Source organism: Salvelinus fontinalis, unplaced genomic scaffold, assembly GCF_029448725.1.
Source record: "Salvelinus fontinalis isolate EN_2023a unplaced genomic scaffold, ASM2944872v1 scaffold_0062, whole genome shotgun sequence".
NCBI lineage: Eukaryota > Metazoa > Chordata > Actinopteri > Salmoniformes > Salmonidae > Salvelinus > Salvelinus fontinalis.
This window is the reverse complement of record NW_026600271.1, coordinates 479,192-505,713: the sequence shown is the minus strand read 5'-3', so window position 1 is coordinate 505,713 and position 26,522 is coordinate 479,192. Positions and strand designations below refer to the sequence as shown.

Sequence of the window (26,522 nt, the reverse complement as noted above, 5' to 3'; positions counted from 1 at the left end):
TTAGCGACTTCAGTACATGCCTCATAGCTCCAGTCTCAAACTTAACCCCGTTCCTGCTGAAGAAGAGGGAGTCTGCTGGATGGAGAAAGAAGCTCTCTTGAAAGATGAGGAGGAGGAGGAAGAGGAGGCTGTTACAATACAAAAACAATTAGAGGTTGAGGCTGTTACAGTGAAAGAAGAAGAAGAGGAAGACGTTACAGAGGAAGAGGAGGACGACGACGTTTCAGTGAAAGAAGAGGGGGAGATGGCTGTCACATCGAAAAATGAAGAAGAGGACGAAACTGGATACTGGTCCCGGTTTCCCAAACGCATCTTCAGGCATCCGATGGTTCTAACGATGAACTTAGCAATAAGATGGTTTTGAGAAACCGTTCTCTGAGTAACACTCGTAAGTACTGTCTTAAAAACAGAAGCACAAACTCTGCGGTTGTTGAACTGATGTTTGGTGTTAAAGGTGAAATGTGCAATTGCTACATCCATATTTTGACTTTTAGATTATTTATTTATAGCCATTGATTCTTGAAGAATATAACACATGCCTCATGCGCTTAGTTCAACTGTTTTTACCCCATCAGAACCCCACATAAGCTTTTTTTACTCCAATGTTTAGAAACAATGTAAATCAACACTGTATCACCTCAACATGGTTAAAACTATAATGTTTATATCATGGATGGTCAGTCCTTACATCCATAGGTCTGTCTATGAATTTGAGAGTAATTACATTTTCCAGCCCCATCCATCATCTTATTACCAAAACAGTGGTGGAATTACAGCTTTGTTATTGGTTGAACTGCAGATTGGTTGATTGATTGTTGTGGCTTTTTTAAAGGGGCAACCTAGTTTTTAAACAAACAAAATGGCTGCCCAGAGTCCTGAGCTGTGTTAGAATACTCATACTAACTGCACTATTTGTGATGTTAATTGAGTATATAGTCTGCTTATTGGTCATAGTATGATGTAGTTAGTATGCCAAAAGTTCCCGGAAGTCGTACTAAATTCGCCAAAATATGACGTATACACGCAGTACTTTAGGGCCCATAATGCAATTCTTCATGTGGGTGTGGCTTCAACGTTTTCAGAAAAGAAGAAAATGGAGGAAAATATGCAGCCGAAGTCCAACGAGAGAGCGGATACAATTTAACTGCTTTAAATAATTATGACATGTTGAGCAATGCAATAAAGTAATGACTTTTCAAATAAGTTACCTTACACGTTATGTTAGCTACACTATCCTTACAAAACGCATAGCATATCTTTACAGCAGCATGTACCAGTATGTGAGCTAGCTACCTAACGTTAGTTGGCTACTTATACATCCAACTTGCCAGTATAGTAACTAACTACCCAATATTTATTGACTTGATTGGAGCGCAGAATAACTGATGTATTTAATAACGCTCAACACCCGTTGAATATGGCCGGTGTCAGTAAACATCTGCAAAAAAAATCTAATTAAATTGTTGCCAGTGTAACGGATGTGAAATGGCTAGCTAGTTAGTGGGTACGCACTAGTAGCATTTCAATCAGTTACGTCACTTGCTCTGAGACTTAAGTAGTGTTGCCCCTTGCTTTGCAAGGGCCTCGGCCTTTGTGGAGCGATGGGTAACGACCGTGCTTCGTGGGCAACCGTTGTTGATGTGTGCAGAGGGTCCCTGGTTCACGCCCGTGTCGGGGCGAGGGGACGGTTTAAAGTTATACTGTTACATTGATGCTGTTGACCCGGATCACTGGTTGCTGCGGAAAAGGAGGAGGTTGAAAGGGGGGTGAGTGTAACGGATGTGAAATGGCTAGCTAGTTAGTGGGTACGCACTAGTAGCATTTCAATCAGTTACGTCACTTGCTCTGAGACTTAAGTAGTGTTGCCCCTTGCTTTGCAAGGGCCGTGGCTTTTGTGGAGCGATGGGTAACGCTGCTTCGTGGGCGACCGTTGTCGATGTGTGCAGAGGGTCCCTGGTTCGCGCCCGTGTCGGGGCGAGGGGACGGTTTAAAGTTATACTGTTACACCAGCAGCACAGTTTGTCACCAACACCCTGGATAACATGAAAACAGCCTAACCAACTCTGCTAGGGCAAGTAAAATGGTAAGAGTGAGGTTTTCTCTGATTTGTGTCTAGCAAGCTATCCAATGTTAGCCAGTTAGCTTGGGTGCTTTACTGTCATTGTGAGGTCAGAACGCTTGGATCGACCCTACTCCTCAGCCCTATAGTATTTGTTTACAAACAGTGGCGTTATACGAGCTTATGTTTGGTTTCTGGTAGGGGTGATACATTTGAGGCATTTATAAGTTATATTCTTCAAGAATCAATGGTTATATAGTAAATGGGTCTTTCTATAACTGCCAGTGTAGATTTCCTGTTGGGGTCAAATTTTTAGAGCTGTTAAGTCATTGTATAATATTCTGCCAATTCTTTTCATGCCGTTACATTAAAGGCGAAAGATTGTCTTGTCTTAGCAAGGTGTTGCTCAAATAATGTTAGCTGCTAATCGCTAGTTAGCGGGCTAGCTAGCTTGCTAAATGTATTAAGAGTCAGAGCAAACGTAGCTAGCTAATACTGCCTGGTACCAGTGCTGGTGTAGGCCTAGATAAGCATGTTTGTGCAGCGGTATCTTATCAGAGAGGAGTAAGAGAAGTATGAATATGTTGGCTAGCTAGCCGGCTACATGAAGTAAGAAAACAACATACATCTAATTAGGGTCAACTGTAAACACTGATCAACACTTTGGTTCCTACCATTTCTTCTTCTCTGAGGTTTATTGTCAGACTACACTCAGCAGGTGTATTGCTGCCACCTACTGTAAGGGGTTGTAAAAAATAACCAAAACGCAAAAAAAAATGGGATGAACAAATCATACTAATTACGTAAAATAAACACGAACCAAATTCACTCCACTACCCTGAATTTCAAACAAAAATGGTACTATTCAGATCCCTACACAGGTTCAGGAACCTGGGAGGGGTGGAACGTCTTCATTCAGTACTCCCTGTAACATTTAGTCTGTGAAGTCCTGGAGATTCAGAAATCTGTTTGCCGCCTTCACAATGTCTAGCTTCTTAGATGTTTTATTAGTTTATAATTAATGCAATTTATCACTGCTGCAGTGAGGGCAATGCAAACACAATTTTGTTGTAGAACCTCCTCCAAGCTCATGCGGAAACTGCTAGTTTTGGACGAAGGTTACTAATAATTTATTAATGCAATTTATCACTTGCTCTATAAACACAACAAAGTCCACCTTGTTCACTATTAGTGTGTTGGGATCCTTCTCCTGCATGGCTTCACTGCAGACTGTGGGTCATGAACTACCTTCTCCTCTCTACTCCTTCAGCTATTTTCACAGCCTCCACATAGGACACCTGCTGGATGGGCCTGATCATCCTAGCTACTGTGACATCCTTCATTCGTACAGGGCACTCCGGGAAGTCGGGAACGTGATTCCCATCACAATTACAACATGCTTCATGTGACTACGACATATTTATTCCTTCGACAAACACTTGCCACATATACAGAAGCCGCTGCAGTTTGGACATCTCACTTACCCAGGTTTTACATAAGATGGGAGAACCACTTCACCAAACCACAGTAAAACCTTCCGTCTATCATTAATTTTAATCAACGTGCGTCTACCTGAAATGTTTAACCTAAACCACACAAAGCTTTCTCCTTTTGCACTGTTGACACACAATCAGTATCATACCGCTCCTGGTCACTCGAACCGATTCCACTTTACCCAATTCATCCTTCACCATCTTTGAGACCGTTAACAGGTCACCCACAAAAACATCCTTGCTGATGATTCCCACTCCGACCCTAAACTGCTGTTCATTACCCACTTTAGCCCTTTTCACTCCAATGTTCTTCACCATCGTCCAATCAGTCTCACCAACTGTACAGAGTCAATGTGCGGGGTCACCGGTTAGTTGAGGTAATATGTACATGTAGGGTTAAAGAGTTAAAGTGACTGTTCTTCACCATCCTCCATGCAGTCTCACCAACTGTACTCATGCCAAGAGAATCCCACAATGCTTCCTCCATTGCTCCTCCAGTCATCCCTGGACTCCCTCGCTCTGTGCTGTGAAAGATGTGAGAGTTTGTTCTCAAAGTAGCATCTATGTTGTCATTCCATCTATATTGTTGTCATTCCATCTATATTGTTGTCATTCCATCTATATTGTGCTCATTTTAGCTATATTGTTCTCATTCCAGCACATCTGTTGCTTCACCAACTTGTTATCCCTTTCGTCTGCACTACTTCCTGTCATTTCCCTTCCTGATTTCCCTCTCTTGGATGTCTCCACCATGCTCCTACTCTGTCAGTAATTCCTCCCTGGTTTATTAATTGGTAGTCAAACAACAATATAGTCAAGGTGCTGCACATTCTATTCCAAATCTAGAATTAGAATCGTCATTATGTTTCCATGATTTCAACAGTTCACCAGTTAACTAAGCCTATAATGTGGACACCAAGGATGTGGATACCAAGGAACTTGAAGCTTTCAACTGCTCCACTACACCCCCTTCGATGAGAATGGGGGCGTGCTCAGTGTTTAGTCCCAGGGTCCTTAGCTTAGTGATGAGCTTTGAGGGCACTATGGTGTTGAACGCTGAGCTGTAGTCGATGAATAGCATTCTCACATGGGTGTTCCTTTTGTCCAGGTGGGAAAGTGCAGTGTGGAGTGCAATAGAGATTGCATCATCTGTGGATCTGTTGGGGCGGTATGCAAATTGGAGTGGGTCTAGGGTTTCTGGGAAAATGGTGTTGATGTGAGCCATGACCAGCCTTTCAAAGCACTTCATGGCTACAGACGTGAGTGCTACGGGTCGGTAGTCATTTAGGCAGATTACCTTAGTGTTCTTGGGCACAGGGACTATGGTGGTCTGCTTGAAACATGTTGGTATTACAGACTCAGGCAGGGGATGAAAATGTCAGTGAAGACCCTTGCCAGTTGGTCAGCGCATGCTTGGAGTACACGTCCTGGTAATCCGTTTGGCCCTGTGGCCTTGTGAATGTTAACCTGCTTAAAGGTCTTAGTCACATCGGCTGCGGAGAGCGTGATCACAAAGTCGTCCGGAACAGCTAATGCTGTCATGCATGTTTCAGTGTTACTTTCCTCGAAGCGAGCATAGAAGTAGTTTAGCTTGTCTGGTAGGCTCGTGTCACTGGGCAATTATCGGCTGTGCTTCCCTTTGTAGTCTGATGTGGCAAGCCCTGCCACATCCGACGAGGGTTGGAGCCGATGTTCAAGGGGTATATCAATCTCCCCAGGGTAGCAGTAATACGTTGAGAGATTTGTCCACAAAGGGTTACCCCCTCCCATAGGTGGCTCATTATTGGGATTCATTGCTGATTCCTACCTGTAGCTCACTATGAAGTGTCTAGTGATACAGGTTAAGGGCCCTGTTGGAGATTGGTGGTTGGTAGTGGAGTCGAGGGAACAAGCAGGGTTGGACACGGCCGTGTTATTATCCCACACAGTCTCTGTGGTTCATTTGAACCCCATTCCTGGGAATTAGATTTGATTACAAATCATTCCAGTCTGTTACCACAGAAGGGGTCCGTTTGTCCCATTTCCAGCAAGGTTACGAGGCACTGTCATTTCCAGAGTCAGTTTATTTTGGTACTGTCCATATGTAGCTTGTTTTTGGTCACAGAATGGCTGAATAAGTGCAACAATTTACCTGGAGCTAACTATGCAGAGCATAGCACATGTGGAATGACTTTAGCTTCCCTCCAGGCCTGAGGGCACATGCTCTCTAGTAGGCTTAAATTAAAGATACGGAAAATAGGAGTGGCAATATAGTCCGCTATTATCCTCAGTAATTTTCCATCTCGATTGTCAGACCCCGGTGGCTTGTCATTGTTGATAGACAACAATAATGTTTTCACCTCTTCCACACTGACTTTACGGAAATCTAAATTACAATGCTTGTCTTTCATAATTTGGTCAGATATACTTGGATGTGTAGTGTCAGCATTTGTTGCAGTCATGCCTAAATTTGCTAATCTTGCCAATGAAAAAATCATAAAAGTAGTGGGCTTTGTGATGAATGAGCCATCTGATTCAGTTAATGATGGAGCAGAGTTTGCCTTTTTTCCCAAAATTGTATTTAAGGTTCTCCAAAGCTTTTTACTATCATTCTTTGTCATTTATCTTTGTTTCATTGTCTTTTTCTTATTTTTCTTCAGTTTAGTCACATGATTTCTCAATTTGCAGGATGTTTGCCAATCGGTTGTACAGCCAGACTTATTTGCCATTCCTTTTACCTCATCCTTCTCAACCATACCATTTTTCAATTCCTCATCAATCCACTGAGATTTAACAGCCTCTACAGTCATTTTCTTAATGGGTGCATGCTTATTAGTAATTGGAATAAGCAATTTCATAAATGCGTGCAGCGTCTGGTTGCACCTCATTACATACCACAGAGCAGCAAATATTCTTTACTTCATCAACATAGGAATCCCCTGTTTTATTAAATAATTGAGACACACAAATGACTCGAGGGAACCAGAGATCAAGATAGCCTAACAATAAGGAAAAAAACTCTTCCTTAGCATCTCCTCACGCTGCGGCTGGCCTTCGTAAATTCTGACTTTATGCTCCTGAAGTTTCCAGTAATTCTACTGATCTGGTGCCAGTTGAGATTTTCATATTCACATTTTACTGGAACAATTTCATTTAATTTGTAATAGTAATAATAAATATAATAGTCTTTTTCTCCAAAATCATTATCTGTGATTAATCTATATTCTATATAAATCGAAGTGAAAATTATACAAATTTAAATAACTTTTATTGCCATTGCCAACTATGTAAAAATAGCCTACATAAAGCCAACAAATAAAAACAACTAGAAAATATCCAGATAAAAATATATCACATTGGCTGCTCATGGCCTGTCTACATAGTTGATACAATGTTTCAAGTTCTATCACCTAGGTCGGTCCGAAACGTGATAAAAAATATTCTGGGCCCTCCGAGTTCCCGGTGCCAGTGAGTTTGGGACAGACACAGCTGTAGGCTATTTGTGTAAGGGATAAGAAGTAATCAGGTATTTTATGACATTTCCACTGGATCAGAGCATTACATTTTTCCCTTTCATGTTGATTGGTTATAAAGATTTTACAAATACTTTGAGGAACTATTGTCATTTGCCAATTGATTTTAGTAAGACTTTGTTTACTTGCTGTTTGAGGTGAAGAAACAATTACTTTGAGAAGCTCCACAAATCCTTAGTGGTGGTGCGTAAATACTATCAGACATCCCCAAATAGGTGCATCACTCTCTGCATCGCTCTGCCCTGTTTGCTAAAACGCAATTTTGTTGCAGAAACTCCTCCAAGCTAATGTGAAAACTGTTATACCATAGACCTACTGTAGGACCCATAACTTCACCTAACAACAACATAGACCTACTGTAGGACCCATAACTTCACCTAACAACAACATAAACCTACTGTAGGACCCATAACTTCACCTAACAACAACATAGACCTACTGTAGGACACATTTCTTCACCTAACAACAACATAGACCTACAGAAAGGTGCCTATTTTGGAGACCAAAAGTTATCTGGCACACTGCTTAGGATTGCAACAACTTTAAAAACGTATTTCTAGCATACAATCGTCAATGTTACTACTAATGGAAAAACAAGACAAAATATTACTATTGTTGTTCACTTGACTGTCTTAACACAAATGTCAAATAATTAACATTCATTACAGACGTCATTGTTTGTACAACATAATGGCTACGCTGTTGGCATCACCTTTTTACAGTGGATTTCTGCTGTTGTGAGCCTTTAACCATCTGTCTGACTTTTTGTTCACACAGGAGAGAGACGTGACTATCGTGGATCCTCTGGGGGGCCTCAACAACCTCATGATGCTGAAGAGGCAGAGAAGAGTCTCTCCACGTCAAAACACCTCAAGAAACACCAGCAGAGACCCACAGGGAAGAAATCTCACTTCTGCTCTGACTGTGGGAAAGGTTGCACATCTTCATCAGAACTTAAAATACACCAGAGAAAACACACAGGAGAGAAACCTTATAGCTGTGATCAATGTGGGATGAGTTTAACTACATATGGCAGTCTGTTAAGACACCAGAGAACACACACAGGAGAGAATCCTTATAGCTGTGATCAATGTGGGAAGAGTTTTCCTACATCTAGCCAGCTGACTTCACACCAGAGAACACACACAGGAGAGAAGCCTTATAGCTGTGATCAATGTGGGAAGCGTTTTCCTACATCTTGCCAGCTGACTTCACACCAGAGAAAACACACAGGAGAGAAACCTTATAGCTGTGATCAATGTGGGAAGAGTTTTCCTACATCTAGCCAGCTGACTTCACACCAGAGAACACACAAAGGAGAGAAACCTCATAGCTGTGATCAATGTGACAAGAGATACTCTGATAAAAGATCTCTGATCAAACATCAGAAAATACATACATGAAGGAGTTGTTTCATGATTTCAATGAATTAATGTCACCATGTAGAATGTTTTAACATTGTAGTAGGAGTATTTTAATGTCACCATGTAGAATGTTTTAACATTGTAGTAGGAGTATTTTAGTGATGTTCTACCTTATCATTTGCACTGTTCAATTGATTGCAGCATGATATGGATATTAGCCTCAGGGGAAAATCCAGGCTCTGAATTGAAAGAGTATTATTTAACAAAAAGTGCTGTGTTATACTTACTGTGTTGGTGACCCACTTTAATCAAAATGCAGCACTTCAAAATGTAGCTAGCTGTTTTCTACAAGTTGAAAAAGCTGCGTGTTTAAAAAAGACATGTAATATGATAATTGTTGCAGATGTTTGTGTATATACACACATGAAAGCAGTATAATAATAATAATAATTTTATTAACAATCTGACATCACTCCAGTATTTCTTGACAACATTCAAATGATAATTGTCTTTATTCCACTACTGAAGAAGCATGACTGAAATCACCTACTCATATTTCAAACATTCAGCCTGACAAAAGATACATGTTTTATTATTCCATGCTTCATCTTTAAGTGAAGTATTGCCAATACATATTAACAAAGGGGTGTACATTTGGTTTTGATTTTGATTTTTATAATTTATGTAACAGTTATTAATCATAATTATTTATGCAACCAGCTGACCATTTTTGGGTACAATTATATTGACAATGTTGCCCTGCTTTAAGAATATCAGGGTTCATTCTCAGATGTGCTAACCAAAATGCATGACTGGGCCCGATCCAACAACATGCCTATCGAGTGAACCCTGAAAAGAGAGAGAGAAGTAAGGTGGAAAGTTACTACGGATATTGCAGGAGTTGGTTGCTGATTGTCTCAAGGGTGGGCAGTCAACAAGTTTTGTGTTTTGCGTTTAGCCAGTGCGTTGCCATGGATCACAATTTATTTTGACTGCACGTTTTTCCGTATTGGAGATGAATTTTGTTTGGGCTCATTCCAAGGGGACGAGAGTTCTAGAAGCTAGTGAGCTTTAGGATTCTATTGAAAGAGAAAAGATTTAAAAAATAATACGATTGTATATTATTATTTAGAAATACCTGTTTTTTTCTTGTTTTTAATTGTTGACAGCCAGTAGACACTGTGTTTATATTGTAGAAGCATTGTAGTTGATTATGTGAAATGGAAGAGAAAAACAACATGTGGGAACCATATTTTCTGTTGCGGGTGAGCGAACTTGTCCAACAAAAATATAGGATATATTTGTTGTCTAAAGGGGGAAGGTGTTACAGGCTTTGGTTTTTACATTTATGTTTTGAGTTTGGACTTTATCACGTCTAGCTCTTTAGCACATAGGACGCACTGATTGGTGTCACCTCGTTAGTCAGTATGTGTTACACCTGTGCTGTCTTGTCCATCTCGTTAGTGGGAAGGTGTTTCACCTGAGCTGGTCCAGGTTCTATTTAAGAGTGTCTGGCCCAGTGCTCTAGTTGTCTTGATAGATGTGGAGAGTCAACACCTTTAGTTGATCCACCTTTTAGGTTTGCTTCCTGTCTTTAAGTTTGGTGTGGGTTTTTCTTTTGTTTGCCTCTTCTTGGGCAGATTTACTGGGTCTCATGGTGGGTGTCTTTTAGGTCCCAGTTGTTGTTACTAGTCAACTTTCAGTGGACACCCCCATAGTGTCTTATAACTATTGTGTCTGTGTGTTCTACTGAGGATGGGCCTCTGGGAGATAACACTGACAGGAGATTTACAATGCCTTTTGGGTGATAAAACCTAAAGAAACCGCATTCCAGAGCATGAGTTAATGTTCTATATGGTACCAGGGAGAGATGACCCCAGGGCCAGACCCTGGTCTCTACACAAAGAGTACTGTTTTTACATGAGATAATGTCTGCTGAGAACTGTACGTATCTTTCATACAAATCTAAACCATGTGACCCGTTCTATACATCTGTTCGTCATGTAGGTTGAAAGGGGTGTATCTTGGCTATAAAATACTTTTGTCTGTCCTGTGATGGGAGGCAGTCTGTTCTGTGTTCCATGTAGGACTAAAGATCAAGACCACCAGTGTTACATCTTCCTGTTGGAACCATTATACATTCAGGATGTAAAACAACATGTGGGAACCATTATACATTCAGGATGTAAAACATGTGGGAACCATTATACATTCAGGATGGAACACAACATGTGGGAACCATTATACATTCAGAATGTAAAACAACATGTGGGAACCATTATACATTCAGGATGGAATGCAACAACATGTGGGAACCATTATACATACAGGATGGAATGCAACAACATGTGGGAACCATTATACATTCAGGATGGAACACAACATGTGGGAACCATTATACATTCAGGATGGAATGCAACAACATGTGGGAACCATTATACATTCAGGATGGAACACAACATGTGGGAACCATTATACATTCAGGATGTAAAACAACATGTGGGAACCATTATACATTCAGGATGTAACACAACAACATGTGGGATCCATTATACATTCAGGATGTAACACAACATGTGGGAACCATTATACATTCAGAATGTAAAACAACATGTGGGAACCATTATACATTCAGGATGTAACACAACAACATGTGGGATCCATTATACATTCAGGATGTAAAACATGTGGGAACCATTATACATTCAGGATGGAACACAACATGTGGGAACCATTATACATTCAGAATGTAAAACAACATGTGGGAACCATTATACATTCAGGATGGAATGCAACAACATGTGGGAACCATTATACATTCAGGATGGAATGCAACAACATGTGGGAACCATTATACATTCAGGATGGAACACAACATGTGGGAACCATTATACATTCAGGATGTAAAACAACATGTGGGAACCATTATACATTCAGGATGTAACACAACAACATGTGGGATCCATTATACATTCAGGATGTAACACAACATGTGGGAACCATTATACATTCAGAATGTAAAACAACATGTGGGAACCATTATACATTCAGGATGTAACACAACAACATGTGGGATCCATTATACATTCAGGATGTAACACAACATGTGGGAACCATTATACATTCAGAATGTAAAACAACATGTGGGAACCATTATACATTCAGAATGTAAAACAACATGTGGGAACCATTATACATTCAGGATGTAACACAACATGTGGGAACCATTATACATTCAGAATGTAAAACAACATGTGGGAACCATTATACATTCAGGATGGAACACAACATGTGGGAACCATTATACATTCAGAATGTAAAACAACATGTGGGAACCATTATACATTCAGGATGTAACACAACATGTGGGAACCATTATACATTCAGAATGTAAAACAACATGTGGGAACCATTATACATTCAGAATGTAAAACAACATGTGGGAACCATTATACATTCAGGATGTAACACAACATGTGGGAACCATTATACATTCAGAATGTAAAACAACATGTGGGAACCATTATACATTCAGGATGGAACACAACATGTGGGAACCATTATACATTCAGAATGTAAAACAACATGTGGGAACCATTATACATTCAGGATGTAACACAACATGTGGGAACCATTATACATTCAGAATGTAAAACATGTGGGAACCATTATACATTCAGGATGTAACACAACATGTGGGAACCATTATACATTCAGGATGGAACACAACATGTGGGAACCATTATACATTCAGGATGGAACACAACATGTGGGATCCATTATACATTCAGAATGTAAAACAACATGTGGGAACCATTATACATTCAGGATGTAATACAACAACATGTGGGACCAGTCAAGGGGGAACCATTATACATTCAGGATGTAACACAACAACATGTGGGACCAGTCAAGGGGGAACCATTATACATTTAGGATGTAACACATGTGGGACCAGTCAAGGGGTGTGAATACTTTCTGAAGTCTCTGTTTTATATAAAACTCCCCCCACCCAGCAATCTAATAGTATCAGTAAAATCTGTTGAAATAAAACCACAGATAAATATACCTAACATAGTACAATCTAAAACGTAATTCCACTTTGACATTATGGGGTATTGAATCCATTATAAATTCAGGCTGTAACACAACAACATGTGGGACAAGTCAAGGGGTGTGAACACTTTCTGAAGGCACTGTATATATGAAATTCCCCCCACCCAGCAATCTAATTGCATCAGTCAGGCTGTAATTGTTAATATTATCAATGGATTTTCCTTAGAATGCCCATTAGACTTTCAGTTGTTATTCTTCTGTTTTTTTTTTATGTTCCTTGTGGTAAATATTAAATATTTCAGTTCATTTTCATTGTTTTTTATTAGTTTTTTCCTGTTGTATTGCATCCATGTCTGAAATGTGCTGTATAAATAAAGTTTGATTTGATTTTAACATATTGTAAAACAAATGAACTCAATGACCGACCAATCAACAATCTTGCAAAACCAATGAACAAATATGTGCAAAAGCAACACGTATCTTGGTCCATCTTAGCATGAAAAACAGTATAAATTCAGTATATCTTCCACTATGTCAAAATAGTGCTGGTATGTACGTTTAGTATCACTTTTCAACCAACCCAGTTCATTTGTTGAAAATGAAAAAGGTTGAAATCAACAATACATCAAAGGATTCAACTACTGAACTCAAACAAACAAATGGATCAAACAGATCAATCCCACTTTTCCAGCCTGCTGAAGGCGTGGTGGAGTGTTAAACACCACCCCCGGCTCTACCGGGGGCTTGAGGTGGTCTCCCACAGCTCTGCTGGTGGAGTGGTAAACACCACCCCCGGCTCTACCAGGGCTTGAGGTAGTCTCCCACAGCTCTGCTTGTGTCATGTTCTGTGGCCTTGCTGTTCCATTTCTTGACTGCCCCTGCAACACAGAAAGAAACACATTTAGTCATAATATAAAAAAACATTCAAAGTAATGGATATTGAGGATCTACAGCCTCAGTTACACCTGGCACCTAAATGTGACTTCTGTCATCTGATCACTCCAAGCTGCATTTGGTTCAGATCTACCAGGATGGGCCTTTGACATAGTCTGGATGCAGTCAGGCCACTGAATATGCATCAGCAATGTAAATAGATGGGGTGAATGAGTGGGGAAAAGTACATTTTACACAAATTACCTTAATAATAATAACAAAGAACAAATGTTTGTGTCTGAGGGGAAATTAACTTTCATACAGCCAAAAGGGGTGAGAAATTACACCAATATCAGTGGACAATTTGCACTAATGTAAATTAACATAGATGATGGAACATATTCCCTTTTGCTGACGTGATGAACCACTAAGGGGACATAAATATTTACCATCTAAACCACGTGTGACCTCTCACCTCTCTGGCTGTAGAAGTGTTCTTCCTAACCAGTCCCTCAACAGCTCTCTGACTGAGCTCCACCCTCACTGGGTCTTCAGAGGAGAGGAAGGCTGAGGAGGGATGGAAGGATGAATGGATCAGTCAGTCAATAAAGTGTAGAGCTGCTGTCTATGCTGTCTGACAAAATCACAATTTTAGTCGTTCATTAAAGTAAATAAGGCTTAATGACTGCTGAATACCAGCTATCAAACACTTAGATCATGTATTTTCAGGTAGAGATACATCCTTGGGACATCTCTAGCCAATTGAAGTTGACATTTAAAATGGTTAAGGTAGGGGTTAATGTTAGGGTTTAGGGTAGGGATGTCCCAAGGATCCCGGATAGCATTGACCACCATGCATTCTTCTGTCTCTTTTACATAGCAGGTGTAAAATAAACAGACAAGACAAGTAGGCATGCAGTGCATTATGGTCATTGTAGTTTTAAAATATAATCTAATGATCCCTATCTGTATGTGGGATTGTTTGAGAAGAATGTGATTGTCAGCCCTAACAATCCATTCTAGCACCTCATCAGGCTCTGTAAAAGTCTTCATTGATGACGTGTTCCTTCTATTCCAGGGGACAGCAGAGGAACTTCATCGATTCCACTCCTTCATCAATACAAGCAGTGAACATCTGAAATTCACCCTCACCTTTGATGCGCATGAAAGAAGTTATCTGGACATTTTTATTAAGAGCGAGGGGTGTGGCTTTAGCACAGACCTATACAGGAGGCAGTTGGACAGGAATTCCCTGTTACGCCGAGACAGCTTCCACCCTACACCCCTAAAAAAGAGCCTCCCCATCAGCCAATAAAGTTGCATACACAGGATTTGTAGTACACAGAGTGACTATGACAAACAAGCCGACTGTCTAGATGAGCGTTTCAGACAGCGGGGTTACCCAGAGGAATGGCTGGATGAGTGTTTCAGACAGCGGGGTTACCCAGAGGAATGTCTGGATGAGTGTTTCAGACAGCGGGGTTACCCAGAGGAATGGCTGGATGAGTGTTTCAGACAGCGGGGTTACCCAGAGGAATGGCTGGATGAGTGTTTCAGATAGCGGGGTTACCCAGAGGAACGGCTGCATGACGCAAGTGATCGTTACAAAAATACAGTGCTGGAAAAAGTAGCCAATTGTCAAGAAAATATTTAAAATGTAATTTTAATTTTGTAACTATTAAACAAAAACATAAGCATAACTGTTTGTACTCATACGTAACCAGATCGTGACTACAACAAAGTTACTAAGTCTTTAACCACACTGTGTTGTTACACTGGTGAGTAAAAACTCATGCTTCCTACCCTTTAACTTTTTTGTCTGAAAATTAAATGTACATTTTACTCAACTGCGTCCAGTCAGCAGATGGACTAGATGCCGCTTAGGCCGCCCGTTGTGACTCCGTCAAGAATTCAGCAGTGCAAGTTTGTATGAAGGTCTGGTATTTAAATGGGTACATAGTTCAATAGTAATATCCTCTAAAACGCTCGGTGACAAATTTTACTGCCCTGTTTCCAGTTGACCACATGGCTGGGAGAACCTATACAAGCAAGTAAATATATTTTGAAAATGTAAAAAACCCGATGTATTATTAGCTAACTAGCTACAGTGTAGGCTAACTCAAATGAGCTGCTAAATGAGCTAGCTATCTAGCCAACTTCAAATACTGTATAGATAGCTAGCTAAGTGAATTAAATATCACCAGCTACCTAACTTCATATTAGCTAGCTATCTATTTATCACTGTAAAAAAAAAAAATCCAAATGCATTTGTAGGTAGCTAGCTAACAGCCATGGAGGGTGAAAGGATAGCAGCCCCAACTGTCAGTGAGAGAGGAGGCTATTCTGGATAGGGCAGGTACTTTTGTGTAGTTCCAGTCCCTAGAAGTGAGGATGGAGATAATAGTAACATAATATTCAGTGTGGTGTAATTTGACTATACTGAAGTGTGTTTCTTGTTAGGTTTTCTGTCCTCAGATAAAGAGCGCTATGAAAGCCAGTCTACATATGAAGAGGTCCCAATGAAGAGCAGTGGTTCTCAGTCCTGGGGACTCAAAGAGGCACATTGTTGTTTTTGCCTCAGCACTGCACAGCTGATTCAAATGATCAACTCATCATCAAGCTTCAAGTGGTATTTATGTATTCATTTGTGATGCCATCCTTGATATGATCCTGTTATTGTCACATGCTACACATGCACATATGTGTGCCCATGCATCTATCTATCCAATGTTATCATGATTTGGTATCAGGGATATTATACTTTAGTAATCCACAATGAGCTGGTGATGTAACAGTCTAATAATTACATTGTCTTCCATATTCCTACAGATACCTTGTAACTGGAGATTCCTTCAAAACGAATGCCTACAGTTACCATGTAGGGCACTGCAAGGTTTGGTGACCAGGGTCATCTGGGACTGCCTCCTGGAGGAATTCAGATGTGTGAAGGCTACCTGTGTCCTGCGTAACTTCATGAGGATGGACACGCGGACCAGGAGGGGATCTGCAGCTTGCCGCCGTGTCCCAGAGGAGGAGTCTGCTGCTCTGCAGGATGTTTCAAGGATGGGGTCCAACAACGTAGCAAGAGAGGCAATCCGTGTGCGGGAGATCTTCACCTCCTACTTCTTCAAAGAGGGTGCTGTTCCAAAGGCTATTTTAAGAGCCAATCACATTGCAATAAGAGTATTCTTCCATTTACTTAGCTATGTCAACTGCAGTTATTCAATTCCCAGTTTCTCTCCCTTTGATTTCTACTTCTCAGGTGAAGGTGCTGTTTAGGTAAGGGTGTGATGTCTGTGCAAAAACAAAACAGGCTATTTTAAATCACCCATATTGAAGAAATGTAGAGCAATTAGACACCCTATAACCCACACCTACACACTCATGTATCAATCTGATTGATGGATTGTGTTGTGCAGTAAGCAGGTTCAGGTGTATAACTGTGGCTCCTTCCAACTTCAAAGAATAGGCAAGAGGGCCAACCATGGAGAATAGTAAGACACTTCATTATTTCTATAACTACGCTATATTGTTTGTCCTTGTGTGTCCGTTCATGTTTTTCAGCATAAAGTACTCTGCAGCCACTTAGTGTGGTGTGGACACCAGGTGAGGCCACACACAGATGCCTGTTGAACACTGTGGCTTTAACTACCTTATTTTCTCAGTCTCTCTCCTTCACTTCATCCCTCTCACCCCTTCTCCCTAAATCCTCTAGGTTATATCAGCTGTGTCGGTGAACCCCTCCTGCATCTGAACTGGCTACATAGAGGGCACAGCATGATCAGAGGTGAGAGGTCACTTAGTCAGGTCAAATGGGATTATTATTAAAGATATGATTTACATTGAAATACAGACAGATGCAGTAGTCCCAGAGTTAATGATCCCAGGTCAGTTTATATTATACAGGAAGTATTATTAAAGAGATGCTTTACATTGAAATACAGATAGAGATGCAGTAGTCCCAGAGTTAATGATCCCAGGTCAGTTTATATTATACAGGAAGTATTATTAAAGAGATGCTTTACATTGAAATACAGATAGATGCAGTAGTCCCAGAGTTAATGATCCCAGGTCAGTTTATATTATACAGGAAGTATTATTAAAGAGATGCTTTACATTGAAATACAGACAGATGCAGTAGTCCCAGAGTTGATGATCCAAGGTCAGTTTTGAATTTCACCTCCTGATTGATGACTAACAATGTTAGAATAAAAAATAAAAACACAAGGCTTAAACATGCTCTCTCTCTCCATCTGTCTCTCGTCTGCAGATATGTTTTGATGTGAGAGGATGCCTAACCTTTATGCCGACTAGAGACACTATTATGTAACTGTGATGAACTGAGAGAATATTTATGTAGCACTGTGATTCATTAATGTATTTTTCTTCTTTTTTGTATATATTTCAATTTTATTTTCACTCTTTTCCATTTTAATTTCATTATACCTTCCGGTAACCTGCCTCACCCAATGTGACGGAATCGCTATTCTTTTTAATTTTTAATTTTAGAACACATTCTAGTACCACCAGAAGCTAACAAGCTAATTAGCTACAAGCTATTTAGGCAGTGCTAGCCAATGCTAGCGGCTTTTACCTTCTGCACAGATACCAGCCCTGTTTTTAGCCTGGATAATAACCTGTTTTTAGCCTGGATAATACTCGCCAATCTACCAGTACTGGACTGTCTCTCCACTACAACGCCAGTTTCCTGTCGTAATCCCTGGACCACTACTTCTGATCTTCACAGCTAGGTAGTGGCTAACGCCCCTGCCACGAAGCTAGCACCAGTTAGCCGCGAGCCAGGCGCATCTCCCGGCTAGCAAACTAAATTCTACAATACCTCTTTCGCCTTCTGGCTTGAATCCTCTGTCGACACGGAGCCCCGCCGCACCATCACGACTGGTCTGGCGAAGAATAGTCCATCCGCTGTGCCTTCAACCGGCCTCCGTCGGAGCAGACGCTCCCACTAGCCCCGGGCTACTAACTTTAAACGCCGTGTGGCGACTACTCCGCTGCTTCCCTGTTCCATCTACTGCTGCCCCCTGGACACTATGATCACTTGGCTACATAGCTGATGCCTGCTGGACTGTCCATTAATCACGGTTCTCCTTTCTTTTTTTTTCTTCTTTTTTTTCTTTTTTTTTTAATCTGTCGGCCCCAGCCGCGAACTCAGGCTCTGGGTGTAGTTAATCCGACACCTCTCTGTGTAGTCATCGCCATTTTACCTGCTGTTAGCTGATTAGCTGCTGTTGTCTCACCTGTTGTCTTCGTTAGCTCTAACCAAACAATACCTGTTATTACTTTATGCCTCGCTGTATGTCTCTCTCGAATGTCAATATGCCTTGTATACTGTTGTTCAGGTTAGTTATCATTGTTTTAGTTTACAATGGAGCCCCTAGTTCCACTCTTCATACCTCTGACACCTCCTTTGTCCCACCACCCACTCATGCGGTGACCTCACCCATTATAACCAGCATGTCCAGAGATACAATCTCTCTTACCATCACCCGGTGCCTGGGCTTACCTCCGCTGTACCCGCACCCCACCATACCCCTGTCTGCACATTATGCCCTGAATCTATTCTACCACGCCCAGAAATCTGCTCCTTTTATTCTTTGTCCCCAACGCTCCAGGCGACCAGTTTTGATAGCCTTTAGCCGTACCCTCATCCTACTCCTCCTCTGTTCCTCGGGTGATGTGGAGGTAAACCCAGGCCCTGCATGTCCCCAGGCACCCTCATTTGTTGACTTCTGTGATCGAAAAAGCCTTGGTTTCATGCATGTCAACATCAGAAGCCTCCTCCCTAAGTTTGTTTTACTCACTGCTTTAGCACACTCTGCCAACCCTGATGTCCTTGCCATGTCTGAATCCTGGCTTAGGAAGGCCACCAAAAATTCTGAGATTTCCATACCCAACTACAACATTTTCCGTCAAGATAGAATTGCCAAAGGGGGAGGAGTTGCAATCTACTGCAGAGATAGCCTGCAAAGTAATGTCATACTTTCCAGGTCTATTCCCAAACGGAACTTCTAATTTTAAAAATTAATCTCTCCAGAAATAAGTCTTTCACTGTTGCCGCCTGCTACCGACCCCCTCAGCTCCCAGCTGTGCCCTGGACACCATTTGTGAATTGATCGCCCCCCATCTAGCTTCAGAGTTTGTTCTGCTAGGTGACCTAAACTGGGATATGCTCAATACCCCGGCAGTCCTACAATCTAAGCTAGATGCCCTCAATCTCACACAAATCATCAAGGAACCCACCAGGTACAACCCTAAATCCGTAAACATGGGCACCCTCATAGACATTATCCTGACCAACTTGCCCTCCAAATACACCTCTGCTGTCTTCAATCAAGATCTCAGCGATCACTGCCTCATTGCCTGTATCCGCTACGGGTCCGCAGTCAAACGACCACCCCTCATCACTGTCAAACGCTCCCTAAAACACTTCTGCGAGCAGGCCTTTCTAATTGACCTGGCCCGGGTATCCTGGAAGGATATTGACCTCATCCCGTCAGTTGAGGATGCTTGGTCATTCTTTAAAAGTAACTTCCTCACCATCTTAGATAAGCATGCCCCGTTCAAAAAACGCAGAACTAAGAACAGATATAGCCGTTGGTTCACTCCAGACCTGACTGCCCTCGACCAGCACAAAAACATCCTGTGGCGGACTGCAATAGTATCGAATAGTCCCCGCGATATGCAACTGTTCAGGGAAGTCAGGAACCAATACACGCAGTCAGTCAGGAAAGCAAAGGCTAGCTTTTTCAAGCAGAAATTTGCATCCTGTAGCTCTAACTCCAAAAAGTTCTGGGACACTGTAAAGTCCATGAAGAACAAGAGCACTTCCTCCCAGCTGCCCACTGCACTGAGGCTAGGTAACACGGTCACCACCGATAAATCCATGATAATCGAAAACTTCAACAAGCATTTCTCAACGGCTGGCCATGCCTTCCACCTGGCTACTCCAACCTCGGCCAACAGCTCTGGCCCCCCCGCAGCTACTCGCCCAAGCGTCCCCAGCTTCTCCTTTACCCAAATCCCGATAGCAGATGTCCTGAAAGAGCTGCAAAACCTGGACCCATACAAATCAGCTGGGCTTGACAATCTAGACCCTCTATTTCTGAAACTATCGACCGCCATTGTCGCAACCCCTATTACCAGCCTGTTCAACCTGTCTTTCATATCGTCTGAGATCCCCAAGGATTGGAAAGCTGCCGCGGTCATCCCCCTCTTCAAAGGGGGAGACACCCTGGATCCAAGCTGTTACAGACCTATATCCATCCTGCCCTGCCTATCTAAGGTCTTCGAAAGCCAAGTTAATAAACAGATCACTGACCATCTCGAATCCCATCGTACCTTCTCCGCTGTGCAATCCAGTTTCCGAGCCGGTCACGGGTGCACCTCAGACACGCTCAAGGTACTAAACGATATCATAACCGCCATTGATAAAAGACAGTACTGTGCAGCCGTCTTCATCGACCTGGCCAAGGCTTTCGACTCTGTCAATCACCATATTCTTATCGGCAGACTCAGTAGCCTCGGTTTTTCTGATGACTGCCTTGCCTGGTTCACCAACTACTTTGCAGACAGAGTTCAGTGTGTCAAATCGGAGGGCATGTTGCCCGGTCCTCTGGCAGTCTCTAAGGGGGTACCACAGGGTTAAATTCTCGGGCCAACTCTTTTCTCTGTATATATCAATGATGTTGCTCTTGCTGCGGGCGATTCCCTGATCCACCTCTACGCAGACGACACCATTCTGTATACTTCTGGCCCTTCCTTGGACACTGTGCTATCTAACCTCCAAACGAGCTTCAATGGCATACAGCACTCCTTCCGTGGCCTCCAACTGCTCTTAAACGCTAGTAAAACCAAATGCATGCTTTTCAACCGTTCGCTGCCTGCACCCGCCCGCCCGACTAGCATCACCACCCTGGACGGTTCCGACCTAGAATATGTGGACATCTATAAATACCTAGGTGTCTGGCTAGACTGTAAACTCTCCTTCCAGACTCATATTAAACATCCCCAATCCAAAATCAAATCAAGAATCGGCTTTCTATTTCGCAACAAAGCCTCCTTCACTCACGCCGCCAAACTCACCCTAGTAAAACTGACTATCCTACCGATCCTCGACTTCGGCGATGTCATCTACAAAATAGCTTCCAATACTCTACTCAGCAAACTAGATGCAGTTTATCATAGTGCCATCCGTTTTGTTACTAAAACACCTTATACCACCCACCACTGCGACCTGTATGCACTAGTCGGCTGGCCCTCGCTACATATTCGTCGCCAGACCCACTGGCTCCAGGTAATCTATAAGTCCATGCTAGGTAAAGCTCCGCCTTATCTCAGTTCACTGGTCACGATATCAACACCCACCCGTAGCACACGCTCCAGCAGGTATATCTCACTGATCATCCCAAAAGCCAACACCTCATTTGGCCGCCTGTCCTTCCAGTTCTCTGCTGCCTGTGACTGGAACGAATTGCAAAAATCGCTGAAGTTGGAGACTTTTATTTCCCTCACCAACTTTAAACATCTGCTATCTGAGCAGCTAACCGATCGCTGCAGCTGTAGATAGTCCATCTGTAAACAACCCACCCAATTTACCTACCTCATCCCCTTACTGTTTTTATTTATTTATTTTTCTGCTCTTTTGCACACGAGTATCTCTACTTGCTCATGATCATCTGATGATTTATCACTCCAGTGTTAATCTGCTAAATTGTAATTATTCGCTCCTATGGCCTATTTATTGCCTACCTCATGCCTTTTGCACACAATGTATATAGACTCATTTTGGGTTTTTTCCTACTGTGTTATTGACTTGTTTATTGTTTACTCCATGTGTAACTCTGTGTTGTTGTCTGTTCACACTGCTATGCTTTATCTTGGCCAGGTCGCAGTTGTAAATGAGAACTTGTTCTCAACTAGCCTACCTGGTTAAATAAAGGTGAAAAAAAAAATGAAAAAAAAAAAAATCATATGCTGCCTTCCCTGCTCCTATGTGCTTACCTCTTTCCCTTTCTGTCTTTTACACCTCTCTCACCACCTCCTCTTTCTTCCTCTGTTTTTATAATGCACAACAGATGTGCATTGAAGGACAGATTGAACTTGTATTTATAACACTTGGATAATGAGCTTTTCAATAAAGCGTTTCACATTCTTTACTGGTTGAAATGAAGTGTAATGTGATGAAATACTCCACCTATCCTGTGTTTATCAGATCAATGCAGATGAAGGGAATTAGATGTTGAGATGAACCGGTGTTAGAGTATTTACATGATGCATAGGAAGTGTAGTGTACTGTTTTTTAACATGATATTTCTGTATATATGAATTAACTAGTTAAATCCTGTTTCTAGTCTATTAGTTACAATGTGTAACCATTGATGTCCCAGGACCAAGATTGGTAAACACTGTTGAAGTGTATAATTGTAATACATACATGCAGACACAGCGTCATTCAAAGACTGGAATTTGACACTCCTGGTATTGGATATGACTGAATAATCATCTCAAAGACATTCATACCTAAACTGCACCTTTATTTGCCAAGGTAGAGTACATGATCAGTGAATATATTTAAATATTTAAATATATATATATTAAATGTACAGGCTACAATGTGGGGATCCCATGCATGGTAATATCTACATGTATATAAGACTTGCATAGCTAGCTACGTGGTTTCATCTGTCTGCATCTGCATGGCAAATATCAGCAAGGCAAGCTTACAAAATTGTACATTCAATTTGCAGTAAATTCTTCAGCTAGCTAGATTCTATACATTCACTGTTTCCCAAAACGACAGCCTGGTTTGCTGGTTGTTTCAGGAGTCCCTAAAACAACCAGAATTACAATTTCATACTCATGTCACAACACCCATAAAGCTAGTCAGCTAGCTGGCTAATGTTAGCTAGTCAGCTAGCTGGCTAATGTTAGCTAGTCAGCTATCTGGCTAATGTTAGCTAGTCAGCAGCTGGCTAATGTTAGCTAGTCAGCAGCTGGCTAATGTTAGCTAGCCTGCTAGCTGGCTAATGTTAGCTAGTCAGCTAGCTGGCTAATGTTAGCTAGCCTGCTAGCTGGCTAATGTTAGCTAGTCAGCTAGCTGGCTAATGTTAGCTAGTCAGCTAGCTTGCTAAATTGCGATTTTCATAAATTAACTTTATGATAAAAAAATGCATAATCGTCTGTCTCTACATTAACTAACATTCCTGTCAACTGTACATGTTTTTGCATGATTCTTTATGACGTTATAATCCCTTACATTTTTCCATTCTAGTATTTCTGTCCGCCATCTTTGATTCAGTTCAGTTCTGTGTAGGGGTACCTCTCTCTCCTAGTATTTCTGTCCGCCATATTTGATCCAGTTCAGTTCTGTGTAGGGGTACCCCTCTCTCCTAGTATTTCTGTCCGCCATCTTTGATCCAGTTCAGTTCTGTGTAGGGGTACCTGTTAGGATTTACCTAGGGGTCATGATTGGGGCTGTACAAATGTTTGGTGTATTAGAATAATTGATTATGCTTATGTTATATTAATAGAAGGGGAGGGGTTAAAAGACCCCTCCCTCCTTACATTTATAGGGTTTTAGACTACTGGTTAACAATAGATATAGTCATTGTAGAAGTTTAGTATTGTTCTACATTTGTATTTTAGTTCTCTCTCTCTCTCTGCCTCATTATAAAGAGGCCCTTAGACAGAACTCTGCAGGGGAGTGAAGGAGATAAGACTAGGTAAACATTCCACAATGGGTCAACATTGGGGGAAGGGGACATTTACTGCTAAGTGTTTAGCTAACAATAAGGGCCCTGTTTATACAGCTTTGTAGGCATGGTTTTGGTCCCAGGAGTAGAGGATGATGATTTAGGCAGTGACGTCACCAGGGCGCGATTTAGGGTTTAATAAAACCACTGGAGACCTTTTGTTTGATGCAGAACTTACTCAGAAACATGCGTGCTATGTTCCTGTTTGTCAACTTCTGTCTGCAATTGCATTAATAAAGGTTTTTGAATGATTTAATTAAATATATTGTCATAATGCTAATTTCACCAATGATTGACAAAGAAGGACGTAAGAAACGAACCCTAGCATTTGGCGAGCCAGCCAGGAGTGAATGTCACCGCGGTTGGTAGAGATTCCACACCACGTTGCCAGAGCTCAAAATTAAATAAGGTAAGCAGACACCCGTTTAATTTAAGTCTGTAATTAAATGGCATTTACTGGTGTGGTTTCTCTCTAACAAGTAAGTGGCACCTCACTCAATCTAAATTATAGACATACACTTTGAAAATGACACAGTCGGATTTTAGTTTGGAGAAATTACGTAACGGACTATTGGTGAAATGCATGATGTCAATGAATGATGTCAATATGATGAATGAATTGAATGTTTGAAGAGGTGATTCAGTGATAATCATCCATTATATATTGGTAGGTAATGCAGTGTTCATTACTTTTGGTTTTGAAGAGGTGATTCTGTGATAATCATTTACTATATATTGGGAGGTAATGCAGCGATCATTACTTTTGGTTTTGAAGAGGTGATTCGGTGATAATCATCTATTATATATTGAGTAGTAATGCAGCGATCATTACTTTTGGTTTTGCAGAGGTGATTCCGTGATAATCATCTATTATATATTGAGTAGTAATGCAGCGATCATTACTTTTGGTTTTGCAGAGGTGATTCAGTATTAATCATCTATTTTATTTTGAATAGTAAAGACTAATTATTTTATTTTGTAGAGGTACCCAGCGAATGAGTTGAGTTGGTTATGAATAGTGGTAATTTTGTGTGAAATTTACCAAGTGAGTGAATTGAGTTGTTTATGTATAGTCCGTTATATGTTTCATTGTTTGTTTGTCTGTGGAATATGGCGGGAGTTATTGGGTAATGGCCAACTGGTGGAATAAAAAGTTAGGATTAGGATAGAAATTATTTGGATAAAGGTTATTTGATAATGACACTTTTCTACCATGGAACAGTATTGGGAACATTTTTATAAAAGTTATTTTGTGATCCTACACCAGGGAGCACTGGTGTAAAACATCTAACTATTACTCTACACTCTTGAGATAAAACATTAGAAATTGGATTTTACCATGCGGTTGTCTCTGAGGCCGTGTGGGAAATATATTTGAGTATAATTAGAGCCATTTATTATAGCCAGGATCAAGTGAGACTACAATTAGGATTACAGTATCACCCACTGTTATTTACAACACACTGAATGAAGATAGACAAGAAGTTAATAAGGCATATTCCTACATACTACACCCACTTTAGGATAACCTTATAGAAAAACACATTACACCCAGACAATCTAAATAAAAAGCCGGAGCATCATGGCACAGTCAAATCAGAATGAGGAGATGGGAGCAATGAAGCCTGTCACGCCTGTTGAATATATGCAAAAGAAGTTTCCTGCTGTGGAATTTACAGACACTTTTAAGAAATGGCATGTCTGGACAGAGATGGTAGGAGAGAATAGATATCCAATGGCTGGTTCATTCAACAAGACGAGGTTGGATTTAGTCAAGGAGATAATTCAGACAGGAAGAATGGATAAGGAGAAGGGGATGAAGAAGAAGTGCCCTTGTATCAGAAACTGTGATGGGGATGATGGTGCTGGAAGAAAAAAAAGAGGCACAGTTCCTGGAGGGAGTTTTCCCTAGCCACCCAAACTCACTCTACAAAAAGGACAGACTGGAAGACAAAAAGCATCTGCTCAAGTTGTTTCTACAGGCTCACCACAACCACAGCCTGCAGCTCCCCCACGGTCATATATGTCACACCTGTGAACCTGGTGCCTGAAGGGTATGTGCTTTTCACCACTCAACATTATGGTGACCACAACCATGGACTGGGAGAGGACGTAGGCCCGCCAGAGCTCTTTGTGAATGGAACAACACTCAATGCTGGACCTGTGGGCATTTGGGGCATTTAAGTTCACAGTGTGGGGGAAATGGAAGAGGAAGATGTTATAGCAGGGGCAAAGGACAATTTAAGCCTGGAAGAGGACACTGACAATGACAGGACAGCCATGGCCAATGGGAAATCAGAGCACCAACAGTTCTTATTTTCCTCAGAATCAACAATGGAGGTGCCTGACTCCCCTGCTCCAATATGAATTCAATGATGGAAGAGAAGAGCCAA

The 26,522-nt window shown here is 41.3% G+C and overlaps 1 protein-coding gene and 1 long non-coding RNA gene across 2 annotated transcripts; both read left to right on the top strand.

Annotated features, from left to right (window-relative positions):
* Window positions 1-26: 26 nt before the first annotated feature.
* LOC129842734 (gastrula zinc finger protein XlCGF71.1-like) lies at window positions 27-8,855 on the top strand. Its single transcript, XM_055911366.1, has 2 exons — window positions 27-388; window positions 7,842-8,855. The coding sequence occupies exons 1-2, from the start codon at window positions 355-357 to the stop codon at window positions 8,465-8,467; spliced, it is 660 nt and encodes a 219-aa protein (XP_055767341.1). The 5' UTR covers window positions 27-354; the 3' UTR covers window positions 8,468-8,855.
* Window positions 8,856-16,507: 7,652 nt separating this feature from the next.
* LOC129842737 (uncharacterized) lies at window positions 16,508-17,657 on the top strand. The gene is made up of 3 exons (XR_008757676.1): window positions 16,508-16,963; window positions 17,073-17,144; window positions 17,628-17,657. It is a non-coding gene; the product is annotated as an uncharacterized LOC129842737 (long non-coding RNA).
* The last annotated feature ends 8,865 nt before the right edge of the window (window positions 17,658-26,522 follow it).